Source organism: Ipomoea triloba, chromosome 8, assembly GCF_003576645.1.
Source record: "Ipomoea triloba cultivar NCNSP0323 chromosome 8, ASM357664v1".
NCBI lineage: Eukaryota > Viridiplantae > Streptophyta > Magnoliopsida > Solanales > Convolvulaceae > Ipomoea > Ipomoea triloba.
In genome coordinates this window covers 999,938-1,023,993 of record NC_044923.1, presented here as the reverse complement: position 1 = coordinate 1,023,993, position 24,056 = coordinate 999,938, and the positions used below count along the sequence as shown (strand labels likewise).

The following is a 24,056-nucleotide window of genomic DNA, read 5'->3' as shown; positions in this document are numbered from 1 at the left end:
TCATTTGAAATGGTAACAGATGTGTCGTCATACTATATGTAGCTGGAAAATAATAACTACTTAAGATTTGAGACATAATGATAAAAGAAGTCAGTAAATTTTTTTTTTATTTTTTTTATTTGTGACAAAGGGAACTTGCAGCTACTATTCAGAAAGTGTATACTAGGTAAATTTTACTATAAATTATACAGGAGAGGTAAATTGTATCAGAAAAATCATGTATTACAACATCAACTGAAAAATGTTTACAATAATCTAACTTGTGACATTTTAATGTGACAATCATGTTTCACCTGCTTAGACACTCATTTCGGAGCCAAAGAAGTTAGCATTTGTCATTATAGGATGTTTATATATAAGGTTTATAGAATATCTATAAGTTTCAACCAATTATTGTCAACTTAGGGAAATGAAATTTGTGACAACGTTTTTATTAACTCGCTCAATAATAATAATAATAATAATAATAATAATAATAATAATAATAATAATAATAATAATAATAATCTCTTTTGTAGTTTTATCAATTCAAATTACAACCTCACTTTTCATCCTTTGATCTGATAATTATATTATCTCAATGGGTCCCAAGATGGCGTGGCATTTATTGGTTTTGGTCTACCGTACCTTATGGATGAATAATTAATTCTGCCTTTCATACCAATGTTGTGTATAGAAACATGAGAAAATAAAATATACTCAAATTAATTGGTGTTCATTTGTATAATCAAAACAATAATAGTGTGCCCTTAAGGAGTGGTTGATTTGAGTTGAATGAGATTTACCATAAAAACATGAGTTTGATTTGATTGGGATTTATGTAATATACAGCAAATTGAGAATGAATATTTTAATTACACAATTAATTGTAGTTTTTGATCAAGAAATCCTCATAAAATCATCCCGTAGATATTTCTAGAATGGCTTTAGAATGTTTGTCAATGACCTTGTGGTCTAGTGGTATCTGGTTGCACCCCATGTTGGAGGGGGCAAGTTCGAGTCTCAGTGGAGGCAGTGTTGACTTTTTGTGCTTCAGTAGGTTAAGAAAAAAAGGGAATTCAGCCGAACTCCCAAGCTCCCAGCACTCCAGCCGAACTCCCAAGCTCCAAGCCACCAATAAAAAAGGGAATTCAGCCGAACTCCCAAGCTCCAAGCCACCTCAATCATGAGCCACGACTAAGCAAACAAGATAATATGTGAGCCACGACTAAGCAAACAAGATAATATGTGAGCCACGACTAAGCAAACAAGATAATATGTAACTCGATTTTGTTCCTTAAACCGATATTTAAACTTAACCTCTCACATTATTATATTCAACATAATTCGTAATTTGATTTTTTTTTTTTAACTTTATAATGGAGCCATGTTTCAACCAAGCTCACCTTCCTTTTAATGGTATTGGTTAGGTCTTTAAATTCCTTTCCTTTTTCTCTTCTTTAATTTTCTTTAAATATTTATTATGTATTTTACTTTTCGTTTGATTGGGTTGATAAAAGTCAGAGTCATAGTCATGGCTAAATACAGAAATATTTAATGTCTGCATCAGAGCCGTCCATCATCGGTGAGCCAAAGAAGTCAAGATGATGAATGAAGCCAACTAGTCCACCCTTTAATTTTCTACTTTTTTCTATTTGTCTTGGTTTGACACTTTTCCTATTCTTGTTTGATTTCACTAGAATCTGCTAAAATTTTGTTGGGTTTAAAGTGAAAACTCTACTCCTCTGTAATAATACGCAAATCACACAGGAAAAATAACCACACTAAAAAGATCATGTATGACAGCTTGACTAACCACTACCCCTTGAAGCCAGAGGATATGCACTAGGTAAACCACGCTCATTTATTATAACAGCTTGCAAACCACACAAGAGAGGTAATTGCACTAGGAAGACCCTGTACAGTGAGCTTGACTGAAAGGGTGTTGAGAATGATCGAACTCATGACCTTTAAGTATACAATCATGCTTCATCCACACATGACTACCCATTTTAGGGTTTTTTTTTTTAAATAATTTATTATATCCCCAACATATTTTACTAATCTCTTTCATTTTCTTCTTCCACTAAAATTTAGACATGTAATGAAACTATGAAAATTTTATTTATTGAAAGTACACTTATTATTATTATTATTATTATTATTATTATTATTTGTAATATACTATATACTCACCATTTCCTGCAAAAATAAATAAATGTAGAGATGGAAGCATGCATAAAATAGATGATAATTGCCCGGAAATTATGGGTAAAGGTTATTAGTGCAATAGTGCATTAGAGCATCCCCATTGATGCATATTGTGGAGGATAATGTCAGAAATCAAGCCACCTTGGCAGTGAGAGGAGAGGAGAGAGAAGGGAGAAGGAGCTTCTAGCAGTGAAGGGAGATTGGAACAGTGAAATCTGACATTTGTACATTTAAAACACTAGCTGCTTGACACCTGTGCGTTTGGCACTGCAGCCCTGACGCATTTGATTTTTTTTTTGTTTTTTTTTAAATATCAAAATTGTTTTTACTTTTTATTTTTCATTTTCTCTCATTTTCTCTTTCCTAATCACACTTACAAAAACTCCTCAATAATCGCGAAATATCCCCACTGATAAGGATGCTCTTACATTGTGTGGTGACTAGACAATGGAGTTTTGTCTCATAAATTGATGGAATTATATTAGGAAAATGAAAATATATATATATAAAACACCGTATTAAATTGATGAATGATGTTAATCACGTTTAGTGCGCACATGGGGTTAATTATGCTACACGTAGACATGTAAGTTAGGGTTTTGTATAATTTTTTTTCTCCCGATAAGATAAGATAATTACATCACATACAATATTTAATTAATTAATAATCCTTACAATTATTGGAAGTATTATAGTGATGAGTATTAAATAATGGAAAATATTTACATTATTGTAAGGAAATTTTCCATATTATGTATAATATCATTAATATGTCATATTATGATAATAGGGTCAAAGATTCATTTTTTCGATAAAATGCTATTGATTTACTTATATCTTGTCTTTGAAATTGATTTGTCCTTAACTGGCAACTAGTTAACAATTAAAACGCACACACCCTACCCTTACCCATCCCCAACCCCATGCCCCTCCTCTATCTATTATGGTCATTAATGAGACATTCTTGCAATGTGCTCAACCGTATACTCATTTTCAAGTTTTGTCCTTGAAGTAGGTCGATGTCATATCTTAAGTAGATTATTGTGCAGCATTACTTGTGAACTAAGTAAGTGACCCAAAACACTTTGATTAAGCCCTAAGGCTGGTTGTGATGCATATGAACTAAACTAAAACAAGTAGGTTGGATTATGATGATAATCTATTTAGGCTGATCCTGGTTCAATATTATCCCACTAGAACTTATTATTAACAACATAGTATTACAGAGTAACTTAAGAATAACAACAACACCCTAGTTATTAATTCAAAAAAAAAACTACTATAATTTAAAGTTTAAAATGTATAACTTTTACTTTTTCTAATTTTTTGAGAATTTAGCATCACATCATATGACAGTAAAAGTTTGCATAAAGTGTGCACACAAAAATTGATTGGCAAGTTGAAATGTTGTGTGGGAGCTGATGAGGAATGGCATTGGGAGGAAACCTAATTGAATGGGACACAATCACACAAATACTATGCTAAATTGCTATCGCTTTGATTTACAAAAAAGCCTTAATCGTTATGAAGTATGCTTTGAGTAAAACCCGCAATTACTATCTGAAAGTGTGTTTTGAGTAAAACTCACAACACCTATCTGAAAGTGTGGAATCATTTACAAATAATTTGGTTAAAAATCTCAACTGCTACATATATAAGTTAATGCAAATGGTTGAAGGACCACTTACATAATTCAATAAAAATGACAGCAACCTACCTTTATGGATGCTATATCCTATGGACTATTATTTTTCTGGTCCAACGTTGCCTCTGATTTTCACTTTTTCAGGCACCAACTACATAATTGTTTGTGTGTATTTTTTGGGTGGGGGTGGGGGTGGGGGGGGTTAGTGGAAGGTAAATAGTGTTCTGCGTTGAAAATGTCAAACTAATGTCACTCAGAGCATTTACATTGAGTTAGTTATTATAAACAACCTAGACTGATTTATCTGTTTGTGATCTTTTACTAGCTAAAATCACTTAACTATTAGTCTTCTTAGTTTGAGTCAGTTAATACTGATTTACATCTTTGTGGTCTTTTGCCAGCTAAGATTAAAAGATTCTAATGTACATTCAAGTAGCGGTTTGCAGGCTGCTTAACTCACCAGAAAGGAAAATCCTTGATTGACCAAGAATTACAAGAAGCATCTAAGACATCAAAACCTTTGGACAAAAATATATCAAGGAGAATCCAATTTACAACGAATGAACAGAATCCTATTTGTCACTTGATAAAAGTGAGAAAATTACTGCTTAAAATGAAAGGAGGGGGGGAAGAACTGTATTTTGGGGAAGAAGGGAGTGAAGAAGTTATTCTGCAGTAGTAGGCGAAGACAACAGCTTGAACAGGATGCCAACCATAAACCCGATGACTCCAACGAGAAGCGCAAATTTTAGGGAGAAACCTAGGTCGTTTTTCCTATTTCTTCGTCTCTTCAGCATATCCTGTGGACACACAGTATAACAAATGAAAATGGTTTTTGATTCCATCGAAAAATTTATTTAATGTGTGTGTCATTCTCAAAAATCGTTAAGGTTGTCAAATTTGGGACGTTTGAATTTACCCGTACCAGTTTCCTTTCATATCTGTTTATCCAATTATAGATGTTGCTTCTTAACAGTGACCAAACACGTAGAAATCTAAAACTATGCTGTATCTATGCACGAAGGTAACGGTGGCATAATTGTATACGTTCCTTGAAGATGAAGGGAATAAAAGGAGTTACTAACCAGTTCTTGTTGCAGTTGTTGTGTTTGCCGCACAGCTGCATCTCTTTCCTCTCTAGTGCGCTGCACCATCTGATTCTAGATCATTAAAGGAAACAAAGAGTTATTAGTGAAATCACTCGTATGTTAAATATATGCCATAAAAGTATGCTAACGGCTTTCAAAAGTATAGAATTCCAATTGCCACATTAATACGCACCTAAACACCAAAAAAGCAAAAATTATGAACAAATACCCAAGCTTAAAAAGCATAGCATTCCAAGTAAATCAAAGCCTGACAGAACCAGAATGGCTCGAGTGAAGAGTTCTGTTGAAGTGCCAATTCGAAGAGTTTTATTACAATGATTATTCTAAAAGTCCTATATGACATTGCTATTTCATGGGTGAAAAGAAAAGGGAAGCAGAGTTGGTCTGAATAGCATGGACTATGGAATTGGAGTTGACCAAAAACCAAAAAAAAAAGCAATTCTCATGATTAGATCTTGCGAGAAGCGACTTCAAAGTTGCAACATGGACTAACACTAAATATGCAGTAACAGAAAAGAGATCAAGACTAGTGTCACCTTGGGGAGGAATAATGGAATGGGAAATTTCAAATTGCAAATCCGTAATACAGAACATTAAACTCACTTATACACAGCCCTTAACTACCTAGAAGCCAAAAGTCTCTAAAACTTCTCAGCCATCTGCACTACTCGTTTCTGTATGCAACTATCTCTTAGGAAATCCCAGAATGACATGCAAACGCTAGAGACAACCACAAACAGTGTTTTCAATCACCTAAGGCAGTTTGCTGTCCAATAGAGAAACACTTGGAACATGAGCGGCCAATAATTGAAAGCAATGCTTTCAGAGAGAAAAGGTAGCACCGATTGCCAATATCAAAACAGGCAAAGCATAACATTTGAATAGAACAAAATTGTTTATAGAACAACTAGAAGTTTCACAACTAAATGGAAACTAAATTGACCTTGCAAAGAAAATAACTATGGCCCAGTTGCAATAAAATTGACCCAAAAAAAAAGGTAAAAGAAAGTGAATTGCAGTAGAGCTTACAGAATTTGCATCAGAGCCTTGTTTGGATCCGTCTTCTGAATTTCCTGTAGTAGAATGAGGAGTAACATACACAACCTTAAGCTTGCACTCCTCTACTGTTCTCCCATTGTCCTTACTAAACTGTATGCAGAAGCAGTCATCATTTTCAGAGAGAGATGTTTCATTTTCTTAAACTTCTATGGTAGCATACTAACTATGGGTGTGAATGTGATCTTCCAATACAAGATTCTTACCGTATCTGCTGGAAGGTCATCAGAATAACTAGCGACAATGGTGCTCTGTAGAAGAAATTTGTCCTTGCATTGCATATCGCTAGGAAACTCTCGTTGAGCTTGAAGGGTAACTACAGGCACCATTAAATCCGCGTTAGCATTTCTAAGTCATTGTTATAAGTTAGACATGGGTCACAGTAATCATGCACATAACATTCACACGTGATAGCCAAAAGCCAAGTAAATAGTGGAGTCTGATAATTAAAATTTAGGTGCATAAGTAAGACAATGCATGGTATCCACAGGATTTCTTTTGTCCACATTTTGAGAGTTTGGTGTTAGTTTTGTCTTATTCTAGAACTTATTCCAGTTAAGGCACTTCTAACCAGACAATCTTGCAAATTGTCATATATTTAGTCTATAAGAGCATACGTGTCTGAAAAGAATTGCAAGCTCAAGAGGAGCACCTCTGATGAAACATGAGTCCCATGGCTGTATAACACCTGTGTTTGGCCGTACAAAATACTTCTTTGGAGAAGTAGTCTTTACCTGCAATAACAAGAAAAACGGGGACTCCAAGAAGTCAGTTAAAAATAGAATTTTTAAGTCGTTATCATAACTATTCATGCAATTGTCTCTTGCTAAAAGATTACCTTGAAAGCAACATTATTCTCGGTAGTATTTGAAACTTTAAGATCGCAGTAGCTTTGTTTCTCGAGCTCAACTGAAAAGAAGCGCCATCATACCACACGTATAAGTAAATCTTGAATTCAAGTTAAATTGGCCATGATCTCCATCCCCCAACCAACAAAATGCCAAAAAGTACCTCCAAAAAAAAAAAAAAAAAAAACACCAAATTTTCTTGTTTTCCATTTTCAGCTCCATTACAAAAGCCAATTCATACAACTGCTTTATGTTCCTAATGCAACATTAAGCTCCATATTTATTATAAAAAGAAAAAAATAAATAAATAAAGAAACAAACAGGATCTTTGCATTCTCTCACTGACTCACTGTTCATTCCAATTTCCAAACAACATTACACATTCCAATTCACATAACCAATCATATTTCATTTGCTAACCACCATATATCCCCCAAATTCCATTAACGTTCTTCATCAACGTTCAACACCAAGCACCAATTGCATACAAAATGTTCGTTGTTTTATCCAAACGAAAACTAGTAATCCAAGCAGAAAGGGATATATATAAAGAGAGAGTGATCAATTACATTGGAACTTGAGCTCATCAGGACTAACAGAAATCAACTGGTTGGAAGCACCAGTCATCGTACACAGCCCCGATGAAACAGATCAACGGAGGAATCAGCCGGAATCAAACCTTAACACCGCAGAAAGAGAAAATCAAACCCTAGGTTAACCAAATGCATATCGGTGGGAGCAATGCGGGCGGGGCAGACGGAGAAGGGGAGAGAGAGAGAGTGTGTGTGTGTGCGCGCGTGTATGTGTGAAAGAGGAACGAGAAACGGGAAATGAGAGGGTCGGAGAGAATGACGGAAAACTTACATGGAACAGCAGAGGCGATTTCGGAGGCTAAAGGCTCGCCTTCAACGATCAATTTTCTGGTCAGAAACAAATTCAGAGAGAAAGAGAAGAGAGAGAGAGAGAGAGAGATGAATGAATGATTTAGATGGGAGAGGGGGAGTGGGGAGTGGGGAATGGTGGCTTTCAATGATAAGGGATGGCGGGTCGTGGTGGTGGGAATGATGCCATGACACATGGCTTCATTCCTCACTAGCAACGTCTACTATACTACAAATAAAAAACAAACTCGGTCCGTGGTATATAGTCTTTTTAATACAATTTATTTTTGTTGTTGGTATTTATGAACTATAACATAAAAGACGTAACTTATGGTAACTGAACACAAGTTACTCCCACATTGTCGATGGTGAGACTCGGTCCCTGATCTCTCGTGACCAACTACGCTGGAAGTTGCTCCTATACTAGCTTCTACGGGTGAGACTCAATCCATGATCTCTCTTGTGACTAACTGAGCTGGAGGTTGCTCTTATAATGCTGGTGGTGAGACTCAATCCCTAGTCTCCCATGTGACCAACTAAGCTGTCTATGTGGGCAGCAGTAATACATCCTTAAAATGATGAATGAGTGAGTTGAGCATGATTACCGTACATAAAAATAGTTGTTATCTGCTAAGCCTAGAACCTAGTTGAGGTTTGCGAAGGTGAGATATACCATGAGTGCATTATTTGGATAGCGATGGAAACTCCCGAATGTGCACTAAGTAGTCTTGTGACCCTAATCGATAAATAACCACAGTGAGATAAACTATTATAAACTGTCCATAACTAACCAACTCAAATCAATAAAACTAATAAGTGATTATTACAAGAAATCAAACTTGGGATCTCTAGAGTGATCTTTTCCTCTAAAATGACAAGTAGAGGTGGTTTTACGACAATGTCACGGCATTGACACTTAAAAGCATATTTGACAGTTTGGACGTTTGGTTTAATGGGGTAGTTTATACCAATTCCATGATGTATGGTGGGGGTTTGCTTTCAAAGCATAGACTGCTAAGGTGTAATTGCCATTGCGTCTGGGGAAAACTATAATGTTGACGTTCCTTTGCAATTCAAGTAAAAGCCATTAATGAAGATTTGATTATGCCAACCACCTCCATTTGTCAACATGATTGTCAATTCACCAATGATCAACATTGACATTTTGGTTATCACCTAGTTGAGTCATCATAATTTGTCTGGTTATGATTTTTACAATAATATCATATATAGTGAAATACGACGTTTAAAAATAGTATTTAGTAATTCAATTGAAAGTGTACCAATCCATTTAAAAATTAAACTTAGCATGAACCTACGGAGGAAATGGACATCTAGAAACATTTATGTATTCGTTAAAGTTGTAGATTCGAAGTCTATGGTGAAAACAGTGCAAAACGTGGGAGACGCAAAGAGAGGGACAACAATCCAATGGGGTAGCTCGGTGGTAAGCGGGTTCTCTTTGCGGAGAAAAATTTTGGGAGAATTCAGATTTGATTTCCACAAGTGGCCTGGGCCAGCTTTCGTGCCTCCCGGAGTGAATGTGGGTGGATCCGGACCATTAAACGGACGGTGAAAGACCCGGTGAATTTACTGAAAAAAGAGCGGAACAACACTTTTCTTACTTGACTGCAAATAGTTACTTGCGATTCAAAACATTTAGAATGTAAATTGTGGATATTTAGTCTGTAAATGGACTTGGATCTATGGTATAACTATTGCTGTGAGACCAGTTAGGGCCAAAACTTTGGGATCCACGAAGATAATCAATTATGAAGGTTGAAGGCTTTGTTGGACTAGGTTCTGTTTGGGCAGGTCATGGAAATGATTATATTAGTACTGTACTTTTTCCATTTTATTCCCTCAGAACAAAGAAGTCTTTCTTCCTACCAATTGGGCCCTGAGCTATACTTTGTAGGGGAATCCATGTGGGCCACAGAAAGCCCACTTCCAAGGCACAGCATTTTATGGCCCAATACGCACGCTTGTATTGCACTTATTTGCACGGGCGTTGACGAAGACTTTTATTTATTTTTTTTGAGTATTATCGACTATATTACAAGGTAGTATCGGCTAAATATACTTTTTCTATTTACTGTAACCCAAATAGTCAAGTGGCAAATGAGCTCTTTTTGTGAGAAAAAAGAATTTGGTGAGAATCTGGGTTCAATTTTTGTAAGTAATGATTTCCCGAGTACTCCTTCAATTATAGGAGTGAAGTTTACGCAATGTACACTGTAATTTTTTATTTTTTTTTTTAAAAAAGAAAATTCCCACAAACCTCATAAAGTAGTGAATTTGGGAGGTGGAGAATGTCAGTCTGGATTGGCTGGGAATTATTAAAATTTGTGCTTTATTCTTATCCCTGCCACACCTTTATTGGGAGGTTGATGAACAGATAATAAGCTATTGCAGTGCCTGAATTTAATAACCAAAATGTCCTCAGAGTTATACAAAAAACATCTGACTTGGTTTTTACTAATTTGAAATAGAGATTTTTTTTTTTCTTCTTCTTTTCTTTTTCTTTTCCAAATTCTGTTAGATGAGAATTCATCAAACAGGCCCAAAAAGGAGTTGATGAGCGGACAATGTATGATTTTTATATTAAAAATTTAGAATGTTACGGGTTTTATTTTTGTCAACACTCTCTCGATTGAGCCTATTGTATTGTCTTTCTAGTAGAATTTACATCTCTTGTGTGGTTTGTGGACTATTACATAAAGAGCGAATTTTATTTACCGGGCACACTCATTTTCGGATAGTAACTACGAATTTTCTTCGCCATAAAAAAAAAAAAAAAGGAATTCTTCAAACTAACACATATTGTTTAATTTAATTGATAAAACTCAAAGTCAAAACCTTTTTTTTTTCTAAAGAGAATCAAATTATTCCTACTAGTTCATCTTTTGCCATATTTTACTCGATTTATTTGTTATTTACTGGCTAAACCAATTCTTTTTTATTTTTTATTTTTTTCAATAGTTTTTATATTCAACTCTTGGCTAGATCGCAATCACATTTGATCTCATATATATATATATATATATATATATATATATATATATATATATATATATATTTATTTATTTATTTATTTATATTTATATATATAAATAAACATGACATTTCAATTTGTGGGCAGCATGGGATCTTGAAAAAAATCTTTCCGTACCATAATTTTTGTAGGTTCCTTATGGTTGAGGAATTTCTGAGGTGTTTTTCACAACCTAGTCTCTGTCCATGTCTGTGTCATGATTCATGTCAATGCACATACCATATGCTCAATTAGATTTTTCTTCTCACTGTTTTATTTATTTATTTATTTATTATTATTATTATTATTATTATTATTATTATTGAACCATATACCAATACTAGTTGACCTGTTAATAAGATAAATAATAATATTTGGTCCGTCATAAAACTGAGACATCAAGTGAAAAAGTTATGTTGGTGACAAGTTTAGTTAAGCCAATGGGGGTGTTTGGCAAACGGCTGATAGCTTGTAGCTGATAGCTGGTTGGTTTAGCTAGTAGTTGATGGCTGGTTGCGTTAACTGGTTTGACCAGCTGGTTGTATTAGCTGGTTATAAAAAACTGTTTGGTAAATTAGTTGTTTACTAGTAGCTGATTGAATGTAAAATGACATTTAAGGGTATGAGTATATTGTATTATTTCAACCTTTAAATATAACACGAAGATAAACTCTTATTAATAAATAATTATAAAATTTGGATATTATCTATACTTTTTTTTAAGGGCATAAGTTAATTATTTTTGTTTATTTAACTATTATTAAATTATATGAGGATTCTAAAACAATATTTATTACGTATTTATTTTCTATTATTATTATTATTATTAAAAATAACAAACCCATCACTCGTTTATTATTATTATTATTATTATTATTATTATTATTATTATTATAAAATAACAAACACACCACCCATTTAAAAGTAAATCACATTGATTTCAAAGGATAAAATAGTCAATATACCCATTGTTCCCAACAAGTTAATACAAAAAGCTACACTCATTAGGGTCAATTTTCAGCTTATTGGCCCAATAAGCCAAGGCCAATAAGCCATTTACCAAACATTTCAAAATAGTTTATTGGTTGGTCAAACAACTAAACTTGGTCAAATAAGCTAAAATTTGACTTATAAGCCAATAACCAAACACCCCCAATGTATCGTATATTATCGCGAAGCTTTACAATGCCGATTTTACTTGATATCATCATATATACCATACATAATTGTATCATATATTATCAATAATACTTTTTACTGATACTTTGTATAATCATGTATGAACTACATAGTTGTACAAATACAATTAACATTAATATTAATCGATACTTTATATACTTTATATATATACACACACAAGTGTGTGTATATATATGCATTATATATTTTAATTAATTAATTATTTATTTTGATTACAATTCTTATTGATGATTATCAAATAAAGTGACTCATTTTACTTAAACACATTACCATTATCAAATATTTAATTCTCATTACTAATCGGATTCTAATATTTGAATCAAACGCAAACATAATTAAAAGTCAATGAATACTTATTTGAAAGTCAATGAATACTTATGCAGAGCAGGTCTGAATGTCTGATGAATTAAGTCAGACGACACCATTATTCTATGGGGTAGTAAAGTGTGTATTTACCATTGTGAATCCCGTGATCTAAAGGCTGTGTCTTCACGAGTTGTTTGGTGAGAAGAAGTAATATAGGGAAAGTACTTGGAAGCTAGCAGCAAGCATGAAGACATTAAAATGTTTGGTTGGTTGTTTCGGCTATTAATGACTAAAAACCCTTTCACAGACAATAATGCTTGACTTTAAGGAAAGACCAGAAACAGTCCATGGCAATTTGTATGTGTATATTCTTTGATTTATAGGAAAGTCTGTCTTGTGATCGATCTTAATAGACAAAAGATCCAGATAATAATAAGAATATAAAATTTGATCAATATGGTAGTTAAAGTGGCAAGTGAACTTTCTTTATGGAAAAGAAATATTTTTGAGAGAATTTGAGTTGGATTCCACCCGAGCCAACTCCGGTGTCTCTCGGAGTTAGCGGGGATTAACTGTGGACCTAATTGAAGGGATTTGTTCTCATATGCATGCAATGATTCTATGTTGATGAATTATATTTCATTACATCTAATCTAAATGGTCTTAATTACAATGATATATGTCCAAGATCATAGGATTTAGGAAATGGTTACAAGACGTACATCAAGCATGCTATGACACCCACTTTGAAAAAGCATACCATTTCACTTTACAATTTACCTGCATAATGTTGATGTGGAGGCTGATAAAGTGTCAAATCTATTAATTGGCGACTAGAAAAATTGTTGGGCAGAAGTCGGTGAAAGGTCAAGTCCAGTACCTGCTTCTCAAAAATGTGATGATGATCTATAAGGAAATAAATCTTCACTACTAGCTATAACTTTTAGCAATTTAAGTTGTCCATAATTGACAACTCAAACTAAAAAAATCAATAGACAGCTTTTACAAAAAGCCTAATCTGATGTAATACTCCTAATTACCCATATTAGACATAAAATATTTTCAATTTGTAAGGATTAAGTATCAAAATATCTTTAGATACACTAGTAGATCAGTGAATGTGTTGACTCACACTTTGGCTCCGGCTTTACATTCAAGTAGAATGCCATTTAATTTTTAATTGTGGCATGAAAATGCCTTTTAATGTTCTAGAAATTTCCATGAATATATAATATTTATATATGGATATATATGAACTTAATTATCACAAGTGTCTAGCACCTATATATCAACCTCTTCCCTTACTCTTTAAGTACCCCTAGAAGCCAACTCCCTGAAAACCCCTCTGCTTTCTTCTGTGTTCGCCGGCCGGAGAATATCTCCGATCAGCCAATTTCCCCATTTTCTTGGAGAAGATCTCTCAACTCACTCGCAGATCGAGTTATGGCTCTCTCACGTGCCATGCTCGTGCTCTCCTCTTTCCTTGCATTGGTGGCTCTCTCAACCGCTCAATCCCCCATGGCGTCGCCGCCTGGCGGCGGCGGCGTCACAATGCCGCCGTCGGTGGCGGCGTCCCCTCCGAAGATGACCCCGGCGGCACCGAAGGCGGCTCCTCCGATGGCGACGGCTCCACCGCCGATGACTGTCGCGCCGATGGCGGCTCCTCCGATGACACCGGCGGCGCCCATTGCGGCTCCTCCGATGGCGCCGCCGCCGATGGCACCCACGGCGGCGACTCCACCAAGTGCCAGCATGAGCCCAGGTCCATCTATGGACTCGCCGCCGGCGCCCACGGGACCTTCAGCGGCGCCGGGGTCGCCGGCTGAAGGACCAGGACCATCGCCGCCGCCACCGTCCTCCGGCGGTTTTGTGCATGGCGTGTGCATGAGCATGGTAGCATTGCTTGGGGGAGTGGCAATAGTCCTATTTTAAGTAATCATTTTTATATTATTATCATTCACATTTGGTGTAGACTAAAAATAATTTATCATTTGTGTATTCTTTTTCATTTTTCACTTTTAATCTCTTCTTCTTCTTCATAGTTTTCTTGCTTTTTCTTCCCCCCTTCCAATTTCATGTTGGATTTTAGAGCTTTTAATTCATTGTTGTGGATCTTTGAGTATGGATGAGGATTGCTTAGAGATTTATTTGGATAGATGTATGTACCATATATCTTGACTTCACTTCATCAATAAGACCTCTAGCTTCCTAAAACATTCAACAATAATGTATGTGATATTGTGATTGCCATATTTCGAAAGTGTTGATCCAAAAGTTACTCATAAACTCAAAATTTTCGATTACTCAAAAACTGTCATAAAATCTTGATTTGTCATCACGAATGATGTTTTTAACCATCTCACCAACCACTATAGATATCCACGAAAATGTCACGGTGCTCATTCACCCATGAAAAAATCAACTCTAAATTGTGCATATGATCGAGACATGACATATGTACTAAAACTTTTGACGTCAATTGACATGTAACTCTTGGTAATATGTTGCATATTTAATTCTTAACTTTCTCAAATGTGTGTGTATTAGAGGGCAACCCCTAGTCCCAACCAGCGAGCCAACGATTGGTTAGTTAGCTATGGACAACTTGATATACTTCTAGGTTTTTTTTGTCACCCAAAAAGACAGTTGTATTGAGTATAAGATATCAACTATAGAAAATTTTGAATTGGTTGGATATCGAGTTTTCTAATTAATTTGGTTGGAGAAAACTCATGTTAGCAATGAAGCATGAGTGGTCCTATGCTAGCTAGCAAAAAGTGTTTGTTTCTCCTCTTGGTATCATGGAAAATAATAAAGGAAAAATGGCACCATGCATCATGACACATGAAATATGTGTGGCAATACTTAGCTTGCATATACATACATCATGTAGCTAGAGGAATTTAGTGCTAGCTGGAAGTGATAGGTGGAAGGATGAATAGATGCAATTTATTGTGATGGGGAATTGGTGGAAAAGTTAAAAAGGAGTGCTAGCTGGATGAGTAAAAATGTGTGGCCTTTGAAAGGAGAGAGTGTGTGTCCTTAGCTTTTTGTGTCACCCTTTGGTGGGTAGGAAAAGGTAGCTAGGTAGCTATGAGGGGTATAATGATATAGATTAAATTGGAAAAATTGATAAATATATTTTTGATCATGAAGTGAAACTCTAGTTACATTACATATTTAGATTTGATTGAAGGAATACGAAAATAAGATGAATTAGAGTATGCCACGTCAACAAATTAGAGAGTAAAAATCATGGTAAAACATTACCGTTATCAAGATCAAGTTGTTGCCACTACACAAAAAGTTATATTTAACAATGAAAACGTAATTTTATTTTCTTATACTTAACTAGAAGTTAATGCCACGTTTTATAGAAGAATGTTGGACTTGTCCTCTAAGCTAAGCCTCCACCAAATAATTAAGAGTGGCCTGCATGGGCAGCTCATTTGGTCGAGAAAAAAGACCAAAGATCGAGTCTCACAAGCAGTAATGTGAGAACAACCTCTCAAAGTGAGGGGTGCTCTTTGTGCGCTACCCATAGCCTCTGTTCAGCCCGTGACGTGAGAACCCTTGGGTTTGGATTCAATATTTTAGGATTAAATTACTTGCATTGTGTGATAAAGATATTGTTAGTGCAATATACTTAGAAAAAGAAAAGATAAAAGGAGAATGGGCGGGTCTTGGTGGTGAATGCATGTGTGTAACAAGAGGACGGTTGGTGGGTGGGGCTTACTTAAGACAAAGGGACACTAGCAAGATGGTGATGTTCACATGGTGTGTGTACCTATGTATGTACAAACGTTGTTTTTCACTTGTGTACTACACCCATAACCCTTTCTATCATCTCATCAATTTCACACCGACGACTCCATCCTGTAATGTGCTTGCAATCCCAAAACAATTTGTTTTCGATATATTAAGTTTTCAACTTACACTAGACTAATCTTAAACCTTCAGATCATATTTTATGACTTTAGGTCAGATGATCAATCACTTGACATAGTCACACAGGACAATATCAAAATAATTTTAGTTTGTATTATTATTACTGTTGTAAACATTGGCCTAGATGGCCGCCTAGGCACAAGGCTCCTCTAGGCCGAGGCGAATTAGCCCTAGGCGCCTAACTCGGCCGAATCGGTCTTGTCAATTATATATATATAATGCACCGCTTAGGCGCTAGACACTAGTCTACCGCCCGACTAGAGCCTAGAGCTTACTGTAACCATGATTATAAGAAATCCCGAGAGAGAGAGCAAATTACACAACACAAGGAAGCGTTTCCGTATGAGAGGCACTATAATTGTGTTCCATGAGAATATGCTAATAAAGATGATAGGAAGATCGAATTGTCAAATTAAACATACATTTTTCTAACATATAGATCTTATTCTGGTGAACAATAATGCAATTTAATTTCAAAAGGAACTTTCCTACTTGGATGATACTAAACACATTCCTTGCTATCATATATATATTTGCAGATAGCCAAGTTAGGTGTTGCACCATGTGGATGCAGCACTCTGCTTTGAAGCTAAGAGAAACATCAGATTCTTGAAATAAAAATGGTATCTTTGTCTTTAAAGTTGCAGAGGAAAGCATTGGATTCCATGTAAAAGAGACATATATACCCCCATCCCACTTAATACTACCGGTCTGCGACAAAAAAAATGACAGAACACACTAAAACATACCATTTTTGTACACCATTCTTTTTTTTTTTTTGGGTAATTCCCAAAGGTGTCCCTCCGGCCGACAGCCAAAGGACTTATCCTCCCATCCCAACTGTAGCATACTTAGTGGTAGGGGACTGGCCAAATAGTTTGCTCCATTCACATGGGTGGGGATCAAATCCCCAACCTCATGCTTAAGGGACGAGGTGCTGAACCATCACGCTAACCATGTTGGTTATTCTTCACCATCTATTACTAAAAATCAACGCACCAGATTTGTCCTAGCCTCTAGGTGTCCTCATTTGAATAGAAAAAAAAAACAAAAAAAAAAAAAAAACAAAGAAGGAAAAAAAGATGAGTTGATTTTATAAGAAATTTTCAATTTGAAAGTTTTTATTCTTTAATATTTATAAAATTAATCCATCATTTTTATTTTTTTTAAATTTTTCAACAATTAGATCGATATATACAATATCAATGACTAACATTCATCTACATTCCTCAGAAGAAGCTCTGTTCTCGTGAGATTACTCTTTCTATATGAGAATCAACTTGTAATTCTTCTTTATCAATTATTGGTCTCAAAAACTTAACAAAATTAACCACTTTTTGCTCATACATCACTTATTTCAACTACCAATCTACCATCAACAATAAACCTACCTTCGTGATGATTATAAAAGTAGATGAAGAATATAAAGAAATTTAGATATTTTAAACAACTTTAATTTGAGTCTTCTCAAAGTGTTGGTATAATAAAGCAAAAAAAAATAATAATAATAATAATAATCGAAAGATGTGAAAATTTTCATACTACACTAGTATTTGCATCACATTGAGATATCAAATCTCATTTAATAACAACTCTTACAAGGACATTATTGTATACATATATGTGTGTGTGTTTATACTCTCGACTTCATATAGACCAAACTAAATTAAAGATTTAGGTGTTTGAGGTCTTGGCTAGGAGACATAACATTAAGGTGTGACAAAGAAAGAAAACCACACATTTGAGGTTGATCTATTAATATCTCTACATAATGTCATATTTACCAATGTAATAACTCATCACGTCAATTGATTTATAAATGTTTGTGATATATAACTGATATAATTAACTCCTGAAAGAGATAAGAGAACTGGCTGCAAGAAAGATGTTCGAGTACCCGAAAAAGGTCAAAATGTTCTATGATGCTCGAGTCTAACCAAGATATTTTCAAGTGGGAGATTATGTGCTTCGCCATTGAAAAGGAAGTCGGTTGACCGAAGGAGGGAAGTTAGCCCAAAGCTAGGAAGATTGGTATGTTATCTCCGCGGTACTCCGTCTAGGGACCTATAAACTTGAAACTAAAATCGGAAGACCGGTAAACAAGATCTGATATGGAATTTAGAGCATCTTGAATGTTCATAACTGAATTTTCACAATTTACATACTAAATTTTTACAATTCAAATTGTGAACATTCAGTAGGTAAATGGACACAAATCCACCTTGTAATGTGCACCCGAATCCATGGTATAACTATTGGTCCTGAACCAAACACTCTCAAGTGTAAAACTTCGGTTATCAAAAGCCCGGCCCAATTAAAACAAGGCCGACAATGATTTTGGGCTACTCCCATCTTACTAACAAACTTCAAGAAAAACCAAAATAGAACCCATTTTACTAAACGGTGTCATCGTGGAAGACACGTGTCATGCAATATCTTATTTGCCACGTCACGGCGCAAACATCCACAGTTCCGACAGTTAGGCCTTCTTAAACAAATCGAACTGTTCGTTCCTTTGTCTCTCTCTAACCAAAAAAACTGTTCCTCTCCGCCCACCCTGCCACGAAATCTCCACAATTTCTGTAAATTCTCGCCGGAAAACACCCGAATTCCGATCAAATTCTCCGGCACCGTTGATCTCCAGCTTAATACCAGAGTTATGAATCAAGAATAGTAAGTCTTCTCACCACAAAAAATCCAAAGAACAATTTTTTTTATTTAAAAAAAAAAACGATTTTGATAATTCCCCATTGCAATAATTGGTAATTGGTGTTGACCCAAAAATTTTACTAGATCTGTAATAGATTGTTTTTGTTGTTTTACGTTGTTCTGAGGTGTCAAGATTTGATCGGATCATGGGATGAATGTTATAATAGGGGTGTAGATCTGCTGGGCTCAGTTTGTTTGATTGTAATCTTCTGCTTTGAGCTAACTTGTTTGCTAGTTTAGTTGTTTGTTTATGATTAGAATTTTCTTGAAATTTAAGGTATTTCAGCTGTAGTTTTTGCCCAAAAAGACAGGATTTTTAGTATTTGGGAAAAGGGGTTTGAACTAATTGGAGATTTTACTTTGACATTTGCAGTGATTACCTTTTTAAGCTCTTGTTGATTGGAGATTCTGGTGTTGGGAAATCATGTCTTCTTCTGCGTTTTGCTGTGAGTTTTGCTTTATTTCTAACTGAATTTGGGTTTGATTGTACTAAGATGTTTCAACTTTTTGTCCCCAATTAGGAATGTTTGGTTTTGTTGCATTTCCAACCCCAGCCAAGTTGGTTTAGGAGATTCCAAGTTCGAGTTCGATTCCTTGTGGGAGCTAAAAAACCTACTTTCTTGGTTTGAGCTAGTTAACTCTGGACAATTTAGGCTAGTTTATCTTCTTGTGGTCCTTTATTGGCTAGGGTAGCAAGGCAGGTTTCACCTAGAGCGCACCTTTTGGTAGCTGATCAACGGCTTAACCTAGAGGGCACTTTTGGGTAGCCGGTCAGCTCTGGCCAACTTAGACTGGTTTATCTCCTTATGATTCTTTATCGGCAAAGGTCACAAGGCGGGATTCACCTAGAGTGCATCTTCGAGTAGCGTCATAGGTTTTGTTGCATGTTTGGAAAGTTATATAGTTTGTTTTGCCATTTCCTAGAAAATTTTTGTGATGGGGGCTTTTTCTACCAACATGATTGTCTTGCAACCTATATTTAGACTACTTAATCCTTTCCTGAAAATGATATGTAGAAAGTAGAAACGAATAAAAACCGTGACCTACTTTTTTCTTGCGTGAATCAAAAGTATGCCATGTTAGTAGGGAGTATGTGTAGTATTATGCGCCTTTTCTGGCTGTCTGTCCTACATTCTTATAGAAGAAGAGTACGCACATTCGTTATTCTGATTTTCGTTTTCGTTTTGGGATTCCAGGACAATTCATATCTCGAAAGCTATATCAGTACCATCGGAGTGGACTTTGTAAGCGATTTTAGCCATTTCAGTTGCTTTCGTAAGTTCTTATATTGGAATGGTCATAACGATCTTTGTTTTTGTTCATATAGAAAATCCGAACGGTGGAACAGGATGGAAAAACCATTAAACTCCAAATCGTAAGTAATCACTTTGAACTATAGAGCCGGGCAATATAGGTTTTCATATTTCTATAGAAATCTTAATTAGACTGCATCGAGTACGAGTTTTTTGCTGGTCTTTTCGAGCCTAATAATTTAGTTTTCGTCCCTCTTTATGTGCAGTGGGACACTGCTGGCCAAGAGCGTTTTAGGACAATCACGAGCAGTTACTATCGCGGGGCTCATGGCATAATTGTGAGTGAAACATTCTCCCATTCACCGTATTGTGTTATATTCCTATCATGTTTGGGATAGAATTGGCTCAGGTCTTGTTTTCTGTCAGGTGGTTTACGACGTGACTGACCAAGAGAGTTTTAACAACGTTAAGCAATGGTTAAATGAAATTGACCGATATGCAAGTGAGAACGTAAACAAGCTTCTTGTCGGGAACAAGTCTGACCTCACATCGCAAAAGGTTGTGCCCACGGAAACAGCTAAGGTAGTAATTATGTTCCTACTTTCGAATCCTTAGTTTGTTTTTGATTGAAATGATGAAATAGAACCTTGAACTCTCGGTTGACTACCTTCGAGAATGAACTTTGCCCTAGAATGGGCTTACCCGAAGTTGATATGCTCACTATGCTAATAAAACTATTTCTACTTCGAATTCTTTGTTTTTGATTGAAATGATGACATAGAACCTTGAACTCTCGGTTGAGTACCTTCGAGAGTGGACTTCTCCCTAGATTGGGCTTACCCGAAGTTGATATGCACACTATGCTAATAGAACTATTTCTACTTCGAATTCTTTGTTTTTGATTGAAATGAGAACTATTTCTACTTCGAATTCTTTGTTTTTGATTGAAATGATGACATTTTCTACTTCGAATTCTTTGTTTTTGATTGAAATGATGACATAGAACCTTGAACTCTCGGTTGAGTACCTTCGAGAATGGACTTCTCCCTAGATTGGGCTTACCCGAAGTTGATATGCACACTATGCTAATAGAACTATTTCTACTTCGAATTCTTTGTTTTTGATTGAAATGAGAACTATTTCTACTTCGAATTCTTTGTTTTTGATTGAAATGATGACATTTTCTACTTCGAATTCTTTGTTTTTGATTGAAATGATGACATGGAACCTTGAACTCTCGGTTGAGTACCTTCGAGAATGAACTGAACCCTAGATTGGGCTTATGCGAAGATGATAAGCACGTATGTTAATAGAACTCATGTTTGGAGCAGGCTTTTGCTGATGAAATGGGAATTCCTTTCATGGAGACGAGCGCGAAAGATTCATCCAATGTCGAGCAGGCTTTCATGGCAATGACGGCTACAATCAAGGGCCGGTATGGGAAAACTTTTTGAACCCTCTACTCTTCACAAACCCTAGCGTTCAATAGTAGAGTTTGAAATTGCCCGATTCTTTGGTTTTGTAGGATGGCGAGCCAACCGACCTCGGGCAATGCAAAGCCGCCAACCGTGCAGATTCGAGGGCAACCCGTGAAGCAGAAGTCTGCAGGTTGCTGCTCAAACTGAAAGAGGGAAGGTGCATTTGTGAAGTGATATGATGATGGTGATGATGTTCATGTGTGATGTAAAAATTAACCCTTTCCATCATTTGTGCTGTGGTGTGAAGCACAGTTTAGTGGATATATATATATGTTGATTTGCTTTCATGTTGTTTTTCATATCAGCACTTTGGTATATAGCACACCCATTCTTTCTCATCATTCAAAGTCTACACCACATTTTTACAAAAACATAGCAAGGTTTGAAAATAAAAGCATGAGCATTTGGCTTAATCATAATTTAATGGGAGTTACTCACTCGAATTGGTCGAACAGTTAGCCTGGTAACCATAAAGTTCTAAGTTTGGAAACAATCTATTGATCTTTTTGATTTAAACCAATCAACTATAAGTAACATATGTTGACGGATTAAACTGATAATTAAACTGCACTTTTATGTTCACATGTATGAACGGGTTACTTATTGCCCGTATATGTTTATAACTCTCTATGGAAACAACATAATACTCTTAAAACAATATATGTTTATAACTCTCTATGGAAACAACATAATTCTCTTAAAACAATATCGAGTATTCAAGATATGACACCCTACCCTCTAGGCGCGCATCTTGCGCGCAATCATGAGACTGGCATGTCATCTTGCGGGCCCCACGTGTTCAAACAAAAACCATTTACATTCTCTCTCTGTTTCTCTCACATTCACATATGCATGGTCCCCACGAAAAATCACCAAAAAACTATATATGGTGGATGCTCTAAAGTAAAATGAGAAAGCTATTGTAAGACTTAAATAAGAATAATCTTGAAACAAAAGCATTACATTAAAACAGAACAAAACTTTTGCCAAATCAAAACTGATCCCATAAACTAAAAATCTTAAGTTGTAAAATCAGAAATTAATGCCTAAATATAAAAGAGAGGGAGAGAGGGGGAGAGGGGGTATCAAAGCAATCTCAGAGTCAAGAAGGGAGAGGGGATGTGAACTCCCAGAAGGCATCTAAATATACACTCTTAAAACTATAAAAACGGTTTATAATTCTGGAACAGACAAGTCCTGCAGACATCCTGCCATTTTCGAGCCCGAAAAGAGGATTAAGTGGCAAAATTGGAGACGAGAGCTCGACTGGCAGGCCGTGGTCGCTTACTTTGAACCCAAGGTAGGGAACTGCCCGACATCTTCAATCGACGGGGCTGAAGCTTCAGCGTAGTTCGTGTTGCTTCCACCATATCCACGGCCACGACCACGGCCCCTGCCACGGCCACCGCGGTTGAAGCTTTCTCCTTCAGCAGGCTTCAGAAACTCATTAATGGTTTTGGTCTGGAGAAACGAGAAACATTTTGCGGTTGAGTCAAACTATAACTGGATGCAAATACGCAACACTAACAATAACAATCCAAATCTTGAATGTAAAATATATATATATTTTTTGAGTACTACTGACTCTGTTACAATGTAGTATCTGTTCATAGCTACTTTCTCAACCTACTGAAGCACAAATAGTCAACAGTTGCCTCAACTGTGGCTCGAACCCACTCCCATCATCCATGTGGGAGTGTAAACCGGGACATCAGGTGCCACTAGACTACAAGATCTTTGGCTTGAATGTAAAATATAATCAGGAATGATTGACAGAATCATAGAAAACCATATTTTATAACAGCCATTGATAGTAAGGGAGGGAAAAGGGATTATGCGAGTTGAGACTATGAAAATTGAATTAGGCGCTTAGGCTTGGCAGTTGAGACTATGAAAATTGCAAGTAAGATTTGCAATACCTTATAAGAGCACCCAATAATGGCGTAAAATAGGAAATATGAATACCTTTTTGACCTTTTCTCCCGCTTCTTTCTTTTTATCCTTCTCAGATCCCTGTCAGTGATTCAATCCACAAATACAATCACAGCAAATCTCTTAAACATCACAACTGAGATACATAATAGCATCATAAAATAACACAAAACAAACTAAATGCACATAATTGAATAAAAAAGGCCTCACCAATTTAACGAAGACAGACTCATCAGTTTTCTTGCTTGATATCAGCTGCATAGACGCAAACTCTTTGTCCAAGCGAACCTTTCGCTCCTCGGGCTTTAGTGCCATCAACGCCTTTCTCTTCTCCTCGAGCACCTTCTCATACTCTTCAAGGGTCATCTCCTAAGTTAAGACAAAAGGTTGCAAATGTTACACATTTTTGTTTCAGTAGACATCAAGGATAATGTTAATCCAAAAAATACGGGGGGGGGGGGGGGGTG

At 35.9% G+C, this 24,056-nt stretch overlaps 4 protein-coding genes across 5 annotated transcripts in view; 1 reads left to right on the top strand and 3 right to left on the bottom strand.

Annotated features, from left to right (window-relative positions):
- Positions 1–4,291: 4,291 nt before the first annotated feature.
- On the bottom strand, positions 4,292–7,870 carry LOC116026788 (vesicle-associated protein 2-1). 2 transcript variants are annotated; one of them, XM_031268178.1, is made up of 8 exons: positions 7,713–7,870; positions 7,418–7,527; positions 6,839–6,909; positions 6,653–6,734; positions 6,207–6,316; positions 5,974–6,093; positions 4,921–4,995; positions 4,292–4,635 (listed from the first exon to the last, which is right to left on the bottom strand). In XM_031268178.1, the coding sequence occupies exons 2-8, from the start codon at positions 7,473–7,475 to the stop codon at positions 4,501–4,503; spliced, it is 651 nt and encodes a 216-aa protein (XP_031124038.1). In that variant the 5' UTR covers positions 7,476–7,527; positions 7,713–7,870; the 3' UTR covers positions 4,292–4,500. The 2 variants fall into 2 exon arrangements, with proteins under 2 accessions (XP_031124038.1, XP_031124039.1); XM_031268179.1 differs by having other exon boundaries at positions 4,921–4,989.
- A 5,907-nt stretch (positions 7,871–13,777) lies between these two features.
- On the bottom strand, positions 13,778–14,161 carry LOC116027541 (acanthoscurrin-2-like). Its single transcript, XM_031269244.1, has one exon. It carries the CDS (start codon positions 14,159–14,161, stop codon positions 13,778–13,780), a length of 384 nt encoding a protein of 127 aa, XP_031125104.1.
- A 4,570-nt stretch (positions 14,162–18,731) lies between these two features.
- On the top strand, positions 18,732–21,998 carry LOC116027478 (GTP-binding protein YPTM2-like). Its single transcript, XM_031269138.1, has 8 exons — positions 18,732–18,890; positions 19,300–19,372; positions 20,123–20,170; positions 20,254–20,301; positions 20,446–20,517; positions 20,606–20,761; positions 21,511–21,614; positions 21,705–21,998. The coding sequence occupies exons 1-8, from the start codon at positions 18,877–18,879 to the stop codon at positions 21,802–21,804; spliced, it is 615 nt and encodes a 204-aa protein (XP_031124998.1). The 5' UTR covers positions 18,732–18,876; the 3' UTR covers positions 21,805–21,998.
- Positions 21,999–22,591: 593 nt separating this feature from the next.
- LOC116027709 (RGG repeats nuclear RNA binding protein A-like) overlaps positions 22,592–24,056 on the bottom strand; it is a 4,162-nt gene continuing 2,697 nt past the window's right edge. Inside the window, exons 5-7 of the mRNA XM_031269429.1 lie at positions 23,800–23,958; positions 23,623–23,670; positions 22,592–23,118 (exon numbers count right to left, since the gene is read on the bottom strand). Coding sequence (XP_031125289.1) covers positions 22,942–23,118; positions 23,623–23,670; positions 23,800–23,958 — 384 coding nt within the window. The 3' untranslated portion in view covers positions 22,592–22,941. The remainder of the gene's footprint in view (positions 23,119–23,622; positions 23,671–23,799; positions 23,959–24,056) is intronic.